We start from the raw sequence: 15147 nt of genomic DNA, 5'->3' as shown, positions 1-15147 counted from the left end.
CTTTCATCTTTAGCTCATGAATGATTAATATTTTGTAATACATTACTGAAGCAAAGATATTCATCTTAACGCTTTGCAACAACGTTTTATAGAATTTTGATTACATGTTGCTGTTGCATAATAAAGGGTCGCAAGGGGCCAAAATTCTTTATTTTGGATGCTTTACGTCTTAGAAAGGAGGAATATTTTAATTATAAGCCATATTGAACTAAAGATGCTCAAAATATTGTGATATAAATCAGAATAATTAAATTAAATGATAGAAAACTTAATTTCATTACCTTATTACGAATATCTCAGTCAAAATCACATCTCATTTTATCGATAAATTCAACGGAAGACCTACTCGTTGCTCGCAACGAGATCGTTTCTAGTTATTATTATTTTTCTTCTTCCTGGGAAAATCTTTTCCGCGAATGATCTTGTAAACTACACATCTGACTAAGGTGAAACCTTTTTAGGGTCAGTAGGCATGTTATGTAGATTTGCGGAACGAAGGTCATTTTGCGCGCACGTGCTTGCAAGAGTGTGCACGTGCAACGCGTGAAATGACCAATATTATGAATATTGCCGTAACTTTTTTAATTTTAGATAAAATGTTTTGAAACTCATAATATAAGGATATATTAGTAGCATAGACAAGATGACATGGTCAAAATTGCAAGATCTCACGCGCATGCACGTGCGCTTCGCTCTGATTGGCTGAAACTAAAGTCTCGATATCTTTCTTGTCTTTTGATAAAATCATTTGAAATTTTGAATATAGTCATACATTAGGGAGATCTAAAGCCTGGTATAAAAGAATTGTCATATGAAAGAATGTGCATGCACGTGTGCTTGCAAGAGCGCGCACGTGCAACACTAGAAATGTCCAATATAATTGATATAAACGTAACTATTTAATTTTTTTATGAAATGTTTTGAAAGTTATAATATAAGGATATATCAGAAGCATAGACTAGATGACATGGTCAAAATAGTAAGATCTCACGCGCATGCACGTGCGCTTCGCTCTGATTGGCTGAAACTAAAGTCTCAGTATCTTTCTTGTTTTTCGACAAAATCCTTTGAAATTTTGAACATGGTTATACATTATAAAGATCTACAGCATGGTATATAAGAATTATCATGAAAAGCATGCGCATGCACGTGTGCTGCAATCTGATTGGCTGATATTTTAATTGTCTATAACTTTCTTAGTTTTCAACGAAACGGGATAAAATTTAGAATATGAATAGGTATCATGGATTCCTACATAATGGTACTATCAAAATTGAATGCACGAACATTCTTTCATGCAAGTGAGCGCGCGAAATATGCAAAAGGGCCAATATTTTTAAAAAACATTAAAATGTATATTGTAAAGATTTTTTTTATTTATTCTCACGATATATAGATATGCTAATTGTTTAGACAACATGCTATGATCATCTTGCATGTACATGCACGTGCGTGCGCATACAATGCGTTAAATGACATATAGTTGATATCATTATACCTTTTATAATTCTTTGATGAAATCCTTCGATACTGATCATATTTTGTAAAATGTCTTACAGGAATTAGGCACAAAAAGGGATTTGGGGAGCGTTTGGGGAACATCTGTAACGGTCCCCGTTACAATTAGCACTAGTTAATAATGTGGTTGTCCCATCGTAGATCTTTACTGATGGTGACTCCAAGGTATTTGCTGGAATCAACCACATCTAGGAGGTGCCCATGTATAGAGTAAGTAGTGGTGATGGGTTTCCGCATGTTGGTAATATGTATTACTGCACATTTTTCTGGGTGGAATGCCATCTGCCAGTCCTCCTCCATTCTGGTCAGAGAATCAAGATCCTTCTGTAAGGTAACTGCATCATCCTTATTTGTAATGGGTCTGCATAGGAGACAATCATCTGCAAAAAGGCGAGTATCTGACAGCATTCATGTAGGCTAAAGCCTGTTCACTTCTCTAAAGAGAATAGGGAATTGCACTGAATTTACATGTTCAAAAAGAAAACATCTTTTAAGGTAAATATTGCTGAAATCAAAGCCTTTTAGACATGCCTCTTATGCTAAATTAAATGGTTTTAACTTAGAAGATCCACATTAATGCTACAGCAAAACTCGGTTATAAGGAAGTTGCTGGGACCTTTGAAATTACTTTGCTATATCCGTAATTCGTTATAACCATATAAGAAATTCATTTAATTTATATAGCTGGGGATCCAAAATAACTTTGCTATATCCCGTGAACTCCTAATATCCGTGTTCATACTAAACGAGTTTTACTAATTAAATACTATTAATTATGACCAATATAGTCAGCAACACACACTAGAGTTGCCAGAGCTCACACTGCAAGCTCTAATGTCCAAACCTGGGGCAAGAGAAAATTTGAACTTTGCACATTGATCCAAGTGATTTATTGTACACAGTCACTCTGGACGAAGAATAAACTATAGACTGCATTTTTAAAGTAACCAAAAAAAAATAATAATAAAATTATTATTTTGCAGATTAAAATATTTTGAAGATGGCACTAAATAAATTTATGCATCCAAGAAATCCATATAAAGAAAAGGCTCCTAACTTTAAAGCCCTCTCACTCAAATATCCAGAGTTTGCCAAATGTGTTTTTCAAGATTTGAAAGGAAAATGTCACTTGGATTACAAAAGTCCGACATCTCTAAGACAATTGGCCATAGCACTTTTGAAGGAGGATTTTGATCTGGATGTTGAAATGCCTTTGAACAGACTGATTCCTACTATTCCATTAAGATTAAACTATATTTTGTGGATTGAGGATATTCTGAAAGAACTGGCACAAGTCAAAGGAAGGGGCATTGATATAGGTAGGTTTTATCATTTGTGTTCAACTCTCTGATTGATATACATCTACTAATATACTATATGCTTCTTATGCATAGCTTTTTCTTTGGAATCAAATTATGTTCCATTACACAGTTCCAAGTTGTGTATAAATGGAAGATTTTGTCCACTTCTTTTAATTTTCTTAGAAGAGCTTTATCGAATTTTTATTTTTCCCCCAGGCACTGGAGCTAGCTGTGTGTATCCATTGCTCGGCTGTAAGAAAAATGACTGGAGTTTTCTAGCATCTGAGGTGGACGAGACAAATTTTACCATGGCTGAGAAAAATGTACAGAGAAACAACATGGAAAACAAAATAAAAGGTACACATTTCTTTTGTTTCTTTTTTTAAGAAGCTGCAAAAATCATAAAATGATAAGTAATACTGGGATAGTTCAACAAAAGTGATGAATTGATTGTCATGATATGTTTTTTTTTTTCATTTCATAGATTCTCTGAAACTGAAAGGTACTGCATGTACATATATGTCATAATTTATAATATACTTTGTAATTAAATATGGCGAAAATGATATACATGTTGGGCTACCATTAATTTTTAGTTAAAAAGGTTTCTGGTGAAACTGCTCTTCTGGAGCTGTTAGAAGACGAGACTGGTGATTACGACTTCTGTATGTGTAACCCTCCGTTCTTTGCTGATCACATGGAGGCCCAGGCAATCACTTCCTCCCGGACGGACGACAGGGCTGAGCCAACATCCGTCAACACGGCCAGTGTGGGAGAAAGCATCACAGAGGGCGGCGAAGTGGAGTTTATAAGAAAAATCATCGTAGAGTCGGTGAAACTTCAGGACAGAATCAAGTAAGCTCTGTTGTACAAGATGTTATGATTATGGTCTTAAACATGACTTTAGATAGAAACATGACTATGGTCTTGGACATGACTAATGTCATAAACAGAACTAGCCCTATTTAAACATTGATTTAAGTTAAAACTATCTAACATGCTGCTTACATGCAGAATAATGAATACAGCAAAACTCGGTTATAACGAAGTCGCTGGGCCCTTGGAAATTTCTTCGCTATATCCGTAATTCATTATAACCGTATAAGAAATTCATTAAATTTATATATAGCGGGGAATCCAAAATGACTTCGCTATATCCGTGAATTCGCAATATCCGTGTTCGTACCAAATGAGTGTTACTGTACATGTATATTTTAATAAAATGCTTGTAGTTTCATCACATGTAATACATATCAGGATATTATACAACATGTTAGAGGATAAATTTGTCTCTCTTTACACATTGAGTTCCTGTCTTTGTAGAATTTTTACCAGCATGGTTGGGAAGAAGACAAATTTACCTTGTGTAAAAAAGGATCTCCAAGATCACAAGGTATTCCATAAGCACAATATATGTACATACACTGTATTTATAATTTGTGCTAGTAATTATTTATTTTTAATTTTTTATACTGGACAAAGGAATATATTATTGCCTTTCATTTTACCAGCTACATGCATATGTCTGTATTATTGTATGTGAATTGGAATTTAATATTCTTTTAAGATCCCAAATTACCAGTCCACAGAATTTTGTCAAGGGAAGACAATGAGATGGGGAATAGCATGGACCTTTGACACAAATCTTTCATTTCCTGTAAGTTCTTTCTGTAAGATGTCTGAAATAAAGAAAACTACTGATATATTTAGGAAATTTCAATTTATATGTATGTCATCTTTATATTCCCTGCACTTTGCAAGTCCAAACAAATGAAATCTTTGTTGCATTTATACGAGTGTAAAATGCCTATTGGAATTTCAAAAGTATTTGGTTCAGGTGCACTATTTTTTAAGTTCATGGAATTGAATAAAAAATTGAAATTTCTGTAAATCTCTGCATTTTAGAGGTCACTATTTCAAGAAAGCAAGAAGAACAAGAAGCTCTCTGCTCCGTTGACCTACACCGTCCCTCAGTCTGCTGTTGATGTCTACGATGTGGAGCATGTAGCGGACAAACTGATGGGGATACTCAAGTCATTAGAGGTAAACAGCTATTCTGGTCATCTGAATTCTGAATAAGGCAGACTTGCTTTATTTTCAAATCTGATCTGCCTCAACTGTTTTTTAGCTCACCTGAGCCGAAGGCTCAAGTGAGCTTTTCTGATCACATTTTGTCCGTCAGTCTGTTAACTTTTCACATTTTTGACTTCTTCTCAAGAACCACCGGACCAATTTTAACCAAACTTGGTACAAAGCATCCATATGTGAAGGGGAGTTTAAATTGTTAAAATGAAGGGCCAAGACCCCTCATAAGGGGAGATAATCAATAAAAGACAAAAATAGGGTTGGGTCATTAAAAAATCTTCTTCTCAAGAACCACTGGTCCAGAAAAGCTGAAACTTATGTAGAAACATCCTGGAATAGTTTAGATTCTAAATTATAAAAATCATGACCCCCGGGGGTTGGGCAGGGCCACAATAGGGAATCAAAGTTTTACAAAGAAATATATAGGAAAAAACTTTAAAAGTCTTCTTTTCAAGAACCACTGGGCCAGAAAAGCTGAAACTTATGTGGAAGCATCCTGGGGTAGTGTAGATACTAAATTGTTAAAATTGTGACATGGGGGTGGGGTGGTACGGCGAGGCCACAATAGGTATTACAAGGGAGGAAATCCGTTAAAAAATGGCATCACCAAAGTTACTCAGGTGAGCGATGTGGCCCATGGGCCTCTTGTTTTGTTTTTTTTTTATCCTAACAATCCACAGTTATTGAGGGAAAAAGGATATTGATATGTGTTGTTTGAATCTCCCTGAAGGCTTTGTTTGTTTTGAACATACCGGTAATCAGAAACCTTGGATGGAAATTAAATATAAAGTGGTATTTTCTCTAAGATTTCATGGATTGGAAAAATCTGTTTTGTTTGTCTGATGTCATTTTTTCAAGAGATTTTTACTGCAAAATCTTGATAAGTTTTAGGTTCTATCATGAGAGATGAGACTGAGATCAGGGATGGGGTAATTGAATAAAGTAATTGTAATTGAGTGTAATTAATTACATTTTTCAAAGTAATTGGAAGTAATTTGTATTTGAGCGAGCCTTCAATTACAAGTAATTGAATGTATTTAAATACATTTCAAAAAAGTCATGTATTTTCAATTACTTTTCAGTTACATTTCAATTACTTTTTTTCAAAATGAAAGTTTATATTTAAAAAGGTGACTTATACTGATACATAGTTTTATACTGGTGGGTTTGTATTACTTATTCCCAAGGGCCTTTGAAGTACAACCTATCTAACCTAACTAAGTATCCTATTAAAGACCCAAGTTGCATCACCTAAAAAATTGTGATTCTTAGAAAAGGATAAGCATCAAGTGACAAAGTTTGATTATTCATGTTTTATAAATCTCAGTTCTCCCTATTCTCACTTGCAAATAACAATAATTGTTTAGATAGTTAATTTGTTTTACAGCAATTAAACTAACTACATCCCCTTTTAGATTTACCAGTATTCTATTCATTTTAAGATAGAAAATAATGAATGGAATTGTGATAGATATTATTTATTTCCTTCCAAAATATGGATTTGAGAAATTAACAAAAAAGGTCTTGCCATACACTATACTGGTGTAGCATGGGCTTGTGTTTGTACAATAATTAATTGTCTCATAATGTTTTGTTTGGTTTGTTTATACAGTGTGTCACACTCATTATAAGGTAAAGGTCTAATTTTGACCAGGTGTGAACCCCTATCATACCTTTCTAAAAGAAGAACAAAAACACTGAATGAAAGTTCGGATTCTATAGAAAAAATCTTATTTAAAAAAAAATCTTTTTTTTTTTTTATAAAAATAAAACTCGAAGTAATTGAAGTGTATTTAATCAACTTAAGTTTGATGATCAAGTAAATTTAGGTCAACTTTAAAGTGACCTTACATTTGTCAAAGTAATTGAAAGTAATTAATTACATTTGAAAAAATCAATGTAATTGTAATTGCAAGTAATTGAAAAAATTATCAATGTATTTGAAAGTAATTATTTACATTTCAAAGAAATTGACCCCAAGCCTGACTGAGATAAGAAAACAAATTGTATCAAATGGATGATTTTGACAGATCATTTACCATGTTTTATTTCAGATCGAATACACTAAGTCTGATGACAGCAAGGCCAAAAGAATTCATCTGAAACTGACAGCTTACAAGAATACATGGTCCCACCAGCGACGGAAACGAAGGGAAATGAAACGTCAGAAGGAAGAGCTTAAAGCTGTGTGCACAGGGAGAAAGGAGATAGGGACAGAAGAACAGGATGATGACAATGGAAAAAACAAAAATGTGCAAGAAATTAACGTTGATGATCCAAGTAATAAACAAATTAATTTAAAACGAAAAGAAGCCCCAAGTAGTGATGAACATTCACCTAAAAAACAGAAAGTAGAGGAAAGTTTAATACCCAGTGATAGTGATCAAGGTGCTTTAAAACGAAAGGGTGCACCAGGTACTGAAGAACATTCCTCTAAAAAAATGAAAGTGGGGGAAAGTTTAATTCCAGATGGCATTAATTCAAAAAATCCAAGTGATCAAAGTGGTTTAAAACGAAAAGGTGCTCCTACTACTGAAGAGCATGCAGATAAAAGACAGAAAGTGAAGGAGACAATAGGTAATTCTGATAGAGAGAAAAAGTTGAGAGAAAGCAAAATGACAGAGAATCAGGACAACACAACAACCAAGTCAGAGGAAGCATGGAAACCTAGAACATCTGATAGTCCTGTGGCTACATCCGATAGTCCTGTAAAGGCTAGAACATCCGATAGTCCTGTAAAGGAAGGAGATACAGATGTGTTCCTCATAAAATGTGACTTATTCATAACAGAAACAGAGAAAGTGCACATTGAGATGGTGTATGCAGAAGGTCAAAAAGACCAAATGAATCAGATATTGCAGTACATAAAGAACCACATAGCATTGCCATAATGACTTTTGTCTATTCATTTAACGGTAGTGGCACTTACATGCTTTTAAGACATATGGAAAATGCAAGATCATCAAAAACATTGAAATTACAAATAAATTATAATAGAAATTAATACACACTTTTGTTCATAACCAGTGTTTAAGGAAATTATTTTAAAAAATCTTGGCGGGATTTAACCACTAAATCCACATTTACCATTCTTATGAAGCTAGTGCAATGTTGATGAAAACTATAACAACAAGTCTGTGACCAAATTCTCACTAGTAACACTCCCACTCTAATGTGAAAATATGCTCTCATGTGAATAAAGCTTAGATGGAACAGAAATTAAGTACGGACAGATGCACAGATAAACAAGAAGTTGACATCAGACTCATACAAAAATCACATGGCAAATGATGGCATGCCTAAAGAGTGAGGTAAACTGTGACAGAAATTTGATACAGTTTTCTAACAACTAGTCATTAAAAATGCTTGAAATTTTAGCACACTCTTTGTATAGGCATGCCATGTAGAATTCTTTTTTGTAAAAATCCGACATCAACTTCCTGTTTATCCCTGTGTCTGTCTGTAACTGAACTTTTGTTTATTCACAACAGAATGGGGGTATTGCTATTGAGCATTGGCTTGCAGACTTATTATATTTGTTCTATTACCTAAGCAAGTATTGAAACAAGAAATGTCTTTAAGGAGAAAATTTGTCTGAAATGCAAATACATTTAAACTCAACATTTCATATGATCTAACCACTGAGCTACCCATGTCAATATTCATGGTTCATATGCACATTAGCTCAAACCACTACATCTCATTCAAGTAATCTTCAACCATATTTGTGGAGTAATTTTAGCTATATGGGCAGTGGATATATCAGCCTTGGTAGTACAGTTGTTATTCAAGGACCATTCTGTTAAAACGGGTTTCTAGCTCGATTCCCTTGACCAATCATGAATTTTCTCTTTTCCTATTGTTCTGAATTTAAACCTTGGTTGACACTGCCATAAAACATGCACACATGCAAATTTAACTACTCAAGTTATGCCTAAAATTACAGCCTATAAATGACCTCGAACTTGATTTCTGCATTTGGTTCATTGATATAAGTGTGGTTAAAAAAATAACATCAGCTTTAAATTGTTGGCAAAACGGACCTCTGTGCAGGATGAGACAATGTAATTGGTTTTTTGATACACTAATTGGCATTTGCCCGAATTTCTTCCCATGTATATTTCAAGTGATGTGTATTTGTAACGTTGAGAATGTCACGCTTTACTGAACATAAGTGTGTAATAACTTTCTTGTAATTTGGTGTTATGATAATGATCAAGCAATTGGTTTGCCTGATAATTTATGATATAAACATCTTTGGAATTTCTGCAAATTATTACACAAGCCAATAATTGCTTTATCACACCATGAAACCAAAGAACAAGACAGTTATTCCTTATTTATTCTATTGAAGCATATATCCAATGTAAATGTCATCAACAGCTTTCCACGTTCTTTTGTGATATTAATACATGTATCCAGGTATGCCATACTCGTCAGTTATTTATGGTGGTAAACTCTTCTTGCATTTAATGTAAAACTAGTGAAGTTATACACAGGAAAGATGTATAATGTATTGCTTGACTAGTAATTTCAAGACCACTAAGCTGTGTACTGAAAACAAATACTTCAAAAAATGTGTAAAACTCAAAAATATTTAATAACAACACAATGCATGAACAGCATCAATAAGCACTGAGGTAAAACTGTATAACATACCCCTGTACAAAAAAATGAGGTACCTCTAAATAAGTTTTCATTTAATTAAAAGCATATATATCTTGGCACTGAATAATCAAAAAAATATATGAAAACCATTCTAAAATCAGCTTGGAATATTTTCAGATGACAGTCTTTTGGCTTCAGCATTGAGAAATTTTAGAACACACTGCAGGAATTCTTTTGGATTGTCTGAATGCACCCAATGCCCTGCTTGTGGGATGTGTTCTATTACAGCATTAGGGAATAGGTTCATTATATCAGGCTTTGTACTTGGACTGAAAAAGAAAGTACAGGTACAATTATATATCATAAGGAATGATGGTAGTACATACAGTTATACTGTTAATGCCAGCTTTAGAAAAATTCTTATGAAATACAGTTGAACTTAGGAATCTCAAATACTATATCTCACATACCATCAAGTATTCAACATGTGAAATTGATTGTCAAGATCAAAATGCTTTATCTTTCTGATTTTAAACCTTATTATCTCAAATCTTCAAATATCTCAATTTTTTTTCTTAGATTCATCATGTTTGAAATATGACTGTATAACTTAAAGTTAATGATTATGAAACATTTGGAATAGTCTCGCTGTGTGTATATGTACTTTAAAACAAAAACATATACCGGTACATATTCTTACAAAAATCTAATTAAATACAATATTAAATCAGAGCTTATGCATTTACCTACACTGTACTACCTCTGACAACCATCATAATATAGTATACCTGATGTATTGAGATCTCTCTCCCCCAACAAACAAAGTGGGTCCTTCATACTTGGTGTCAAACTTTGGAAAACTGGCCAGTTCCTGATAGTCATTTATAATGGCATCAAGGTTCACTCTCCACTTTAACCGACCATTCACCTCGGTCAGGTTAGCTGCCAAAAACTGACGGACACCCAAATGCTGAAAAGGAAATTCAAAATTATAATCTGTTTTGTGAAGCGAGGACTGTCAGTCACACACAGAGGCAAAACTGTATACAGTAAAATAGGCTTAATATAATAATGTGCAAGGGAGATATGATTTTGTTTTCGTTACATACCTCAAGTTAACAATACATTTTGAAGTCATGGGGTATGAAAATCAGTTGGCTGCAAGTGTTTATTCATTTTAAGTGTGTTCACTATAAGTGTGTTTTACTGCACACTGATCAGTATTTGTACCTCTTCCACCTCCTTGAGTGCATCTACCACAACCATCCTGGCCTTGCTCAGGGACATCCCCTCTAGCTCTGGTAGCCTGGTGCTGATCTTCAACATACACTGTAAGTAGCTTGGGAAATATTTAGCACCAGGACTAGGGGCAGGAGAAACATCTACCACAATAAGACTAGACACTCGCTCAGGCTAAAAAAAAAAATCTCAATAATAAAATCTTATTTCATTTCAAAACATCTTGTACCGGTATTAAAAAGATTTTTTCTACAATATAGATTTGAAGTTTTCCTTTACGGTAAAAAACCAAGAAAACTAACAGAGAAGCCCAGATCAAATGGAAGCTATCATTCGGTAGTACATGTACTAAATGTACCATTAAGATTTGTTAGGTGAATGTTTTATCACAATTCTACATAACATTCATTTGATAGATACATGTTTATGCAACAGAAGTCATAAGAGCAAAGACAACTCATCTGGATAATTTTTTTTTGAAAACTGACAAGGAACTAACATCTTATAAGACTTACATGAAGCAAGGCTGTTGTCATAAATACTTTTCCTCCCATACTGTGGCCCATCAGGCAGGCTTTCTCTATCTGTAAGTCATCCATTACTTTCAAAACATCCAAGGACATTGCCTCATAAGACATATTTTCATGGTGTGGACTGTCACCATGGTTACGAGCATCTAACCTTATAATCTATAATCAAGGAAAATAATGTTAATACTGGTACATAATACCTGTACCTTTACTTTTATATACTATATACATTTACTGTAAATCACTTTTTATTCGTGAGAACTTTATTTTTGCGTAATTATGCGAGACAGTGTACTCGCAAAAATATCATTCTCGTGTATATAAATTCCGAAAGATTATACATGTACAAAGCAGTAACCACAATTTGTGAAAATTTTGTCTCGTTAATAAGGAGTTTATGTCTACCCTGCAAAAATAAGGTGTTACGAAAATTTGGTGATCTATAGTATGTAAAATCAAAGTTCAACCTTCTTAGTGTATTGATTACCTTTCTACCTGTTCTTGCTAAAACTTTTGATAAGGAAGCCCAGTTTGAGGATGACCCCATTAAGCCATGCATGATAAACAGAGGGGGACCACTGACATTGCCCTGGGGCTGGTGCTGATAGTCATAGGCAAGATTCACAGCAGAATAGTCCGAGGATCTGAAAACAGGAAGAGAAGGAGTTATTTCTTGTCAATGACAATAAACATGCATTCATTTTGTATTACAATTGTATTAATTGCCATGCAGATTTAATCTAATGATCTGAAATTTGGAAAATTGAATTCAAGACTCCTGTATCACTAGTTAGGTACCCTGGCACTGAGCTACCCTGTATCCACAGCCACAATATCCACAGCCTAAACCATCACATTTCTAACAATTCAACTGTCTTTGCCCTGGAAGACACAAGGCAAGTTCTTATTTGCCCCTGGCAGGACTTTCCTTTGAGAGTCCAGGGTGATCGATGGCACTAAATCTCAAACATGAAAGGAGAAAATATATAGGAGGACTTGGAATTGAACCCGGGACTCCTGCATCACTAGTCAGTTGCTTTACCAATACTGACTTAACCACATTACACCTCCCTCATTAAAGGTCCTTAAGACACTGGGGCCTTTCCCTGGCAGGTCTTTCACTCATCACTTCCAGAGCATATAGAATGAAAGGATGTCAAATGAAACCAAATAGAAGAAAAATTGCAATTCACAATATTGCAATAAAAAATTCAAGCCCATGAATCTCCAATCAGGTGCTTTATCAACTGAGCTTTCTAACTCGGACCTGCGATTGAACCCGTCTGTCTGCTATACCAGAAGGGCGCGGATTTCACCACTTAATCTTACACGGAATTAATTCATTTACAACTACAGGGTATTTAAGCGATTCAATTATCTGTAACTAAATATACCACAGGACTCTCATCCTCATCTTTTCATAACAGTACAATATAATAACAACATTTTCATTTCATCATAAATTTAAAGTTTAACAAAGTTAAATGTGGCTAAGTGTTGCAAATATATGTAAACATGAGGCCATGCTCTGACTAGCACAACCTAGTTGGACTAACCCTTTGGCTCAGTCAGTGGAGAGCTGGATTTTAAATTTTAGGGTTATAGTGTGGACACCACTAGCTAATTAGTCATAAAATTATGATGATCTGCGTCCATTCATCTACATGTTTCATACTGATATTCCCTTTGAGAAATGAGAATTAAATATCTCTGCAATTTCTTGTGTATCCTCTGTTACAAAATAATAATGTAACAGAGGATACACAAGAAATTGATATTCCCTCCTTGAAGGAGTAAATAAAGAAGAGTGTGATTTCGATGGCCTTTTAAATTTTGTACAGTCTAAATTTACAGTGTTTTCTATCCCGCTTATTAGCCCTAATATGCTTTCCTTATAAACAAACTAGATGTTAATAAATCATCAGTAACCATACATTCATATACAATGTCCACGTTTATTAAAACTTACTGCACAGATAATACATAAACCTGTAACCCATATAATAAATACTAGTATCACATCAGGTATTTTCCCGAAAACTTTTAAACTTGCCAAAGTTACACCTATCTATAAAAAGGGAAACAAGCTGATTAACTACAGACCCATTTCTATTTTACCGACATTATCAAAAATTATAGAAAAACATGTGGCAAAATATGTACGATTACTATTTTCAGAATTTGATCTTTTAATAGAATCTATATAGCACTTGTCAAACAGCCCTATTACATAAATGTTTATATGAAATGGACCAAGGCAAACTTGTTGGTACTGTCTTTCTCGAATAAGGCTTTTGACTTTAAATCATGAAATTCTTCTTATAGAGTGTTATAATTTTAATGAAATAACTTTACACTGGTTTCGATCATATTTAAGAGACAGACTTCAAAGTGTCCATCTGTTTAACAAAAAATCATCTTATCAGCAAGTCACAGCGGGAGTTCCACAGGGGTCTATACTAGGACCTCTCTTGTTTTTACTGTACATTAATGATCTTCCACTTTATATCAAAAATTCAAACATAGATTTGTTTGCCGATGATGCCACTTTACATGTCCCCGGCAAAGATCCCCAATCTATAGTAAATTCATTATCAATGGATATTGCTTGTATAGAAAAAGAAAATCAAATGATACTTAATGCCTCAAAAACTAAATGCGTGTTAATAGCCTCATCAGAAGAGATCAAAATTCTTAGACCATGATTTTCCTTTATACGTTTCGAAGAAATTAGACAATGTAACGTATGAAAAAATTCTTGGGGTATATTTAGATAATTCTTTACAATACAATGTACATATCGACCATGTATGTAAAACTCTGTCACTTAAAATTTCTGCACTCCGTAGAATTAAAAAATATCTTCCCCTTCAAACACGCAAGTTGTTTTATAATGCTTACATCATGCCTACCATTGATTACTGCCTAACAATTTGGGGAAATACATATCAAATTTGACAGAGTTCATAAACTTCAAAAACGTGCTGCAAGGTATATTTTAGATGCGCCCCCTGATGCACCCTCATCAATGAACTTGATTGGCTTACTGTTTATGAACAGCTTACTGTAAATAAATATGTATTGTTATATAAATCCCTCTTTAATTACTGTCCTACTTATTTACATGAAATGTTTCTTTCACACTAATAACCAATATACCCTTTGATCTAATGTTGATTTGTGTGTGCCAATTCATAAATGTAAACTTTTTGAAAATTCCTTCCAGTACTCTGGTGCCATTTTAAGTTGTACATAAAAATGTCACCAACACTTAATACTTTCAAGAGACAAGTAAAACAATATGTAAAACAATGTCAGATTAATTTGTGATTCATGTTTATTTGTATTTGTATATTTATGTATATATTTATAATATGTCTGTATGTGTATAACTATGTATCTTCATATTGTTAATTGTCAGAAGGCCCTGGGGAAGAATAGTGGTTGCACTAATCAGGTTACCTTCTTTAAATAAAGTATTATTATTATTATTATTATTATTATTATTATTATTTTAAAATATAGCTATTTAAAGCTATATAGTACTAACCACATTCATATACAATGTTTAGGCCTATATGACACATTCCGAACTATTGGAAAGACACTGTCTCTGATTCCATAAATGATAAAACTAAGCAGCTAAGCTAAGCAGACAAAATTTTACACCTAAATTAATACAAAATTACCGTCGATTTGGTAAATTTCGGGTCAACTTTAAAAATAAACATTTTCTGCACGTGTTTGTTTGTCCCAGAAATCGTTGGGCAATAATTGCGGACATTGTGGTTCTGAAGGGTGGTAAATAGACACCCTTCTCTGATGTTAGACTCCTTACGCAATACCGGAAAACGTTTTACTGACCG

General features: G+C 33.8%; 2 protein-coding genes across 2 annotated transcripts in view; one reads left to right on the top strand and one right to left on the bottom strand.

Annotated features, from left to right (window-relative positions):
* The window catches only part of LOC134278990 (RNA N6-adenosine-methyltransferase mettl16-like), a 99068-nt gene extending 91273 nt beyond the window's left edge, over nucleotides 1-7795 (top strand). The window contains exons 2-8 of the mRNA XM_062761302.1: nucleotides 2502-2837; nucleotides 3036-3176; nucleotides 3416-3674; nucleotides 4143-4212; nucleotides 4387-4476; nucleotides 4725-4862; nucleotides 6959-7795. Coding sequence (XP_062617286.1) covers nucleotides 2519-2837; nucleotides 3036-3176; nucleotides 3416-3674; nucleotides 4143-4212; nucleotides 4387-4476; nucleotides 4725-4862; nucleotides 6959-7795 — 1854 coding nt within the window. The 5' untranslated portion in view covers nucleotides 2502-2518. The remainder of the gene's footprint in view (nucleotides 1-2501; nucleotides 2838-3035; nucleotides 3177-3415; nucleotides 3675-4142; nucleotides 4213-4386; nucleotides 4477-4724; nucleotides 4863-6958) is intronic.
* Nucleotides 7796-9485: 1690 nt separating this feature from the next.
* On the bottom strand, nucleotides 9486-15143 carry LOC134278976 (sn-1-specific diacylglycerol lipase ABHD11-like). The gene is made up of 6 exons (XM_062761286.1): nucleotides 14971-15143; nucleotides 11769-11925; nucleotides 11267-11440; nucleotides 10743-10925; nucleotides 10301-10482; nucleotides 9486-9841 (listed from the first exon to the last, which is right to left on the bottom strand). Exons 1-6 carry the CDS (start codon nucleotides 15063-15065, stop codon nucleotides 9670-9672), a joined length of 963 nt encoding a protein of 320 aa, XP_062617270.1. The 5' UTR covers nucleotides 15066-15143; the 3' UTR covers nucleotides 9486-9669.
* Between the last annotated feature and the right edge of the window lie 4 nt (nucleotides 15144-15147).

The sequence above is a fragment of the Saccostrea cucullata genome, unplaced genomic scaffold (genome assembly GCF_032062105.1).
Source record: "Saccostrea cucullata isolate Sc308-1 unplaced genomic scaffold, CSIRO_AGI_Scuc_v1 ctg755, whole genome shotgun sequence".
NCBI lineage: Eukaryota > Metazoa > Mollusca > Bivalvia > Ostreida > Ostreidae > Saccostrea > Saccostrea cuccullata.
This window is presented reverse-complemented; position numbering and strand designations above follow the sequence as displayed.

Bases quoted from the DNA above. Each gene is read 5' to 3' on its own strand.
- LOC134278976 (XM_062761286.1), bottom strand. From the start codon at position 15,065: ATGTCCGCAATTATTGCCCAACGATTTCTGGGACAAACAAACACGTGC. The intron at 11,926-14,970 runs GTAATTTTGTAT...TCCTGTTTTCAG, and splicing joins CGAAATTTACCAAATCGACG to ATCCTCGGACTATTCTGCTG. The intron at 9,842-10,300 runs GTATACTATATT...TTTCTTTTTCAG, and splicing joins GAGAGATCTCAATACATCAG to TCCAAGTACAAAGCCTGATA.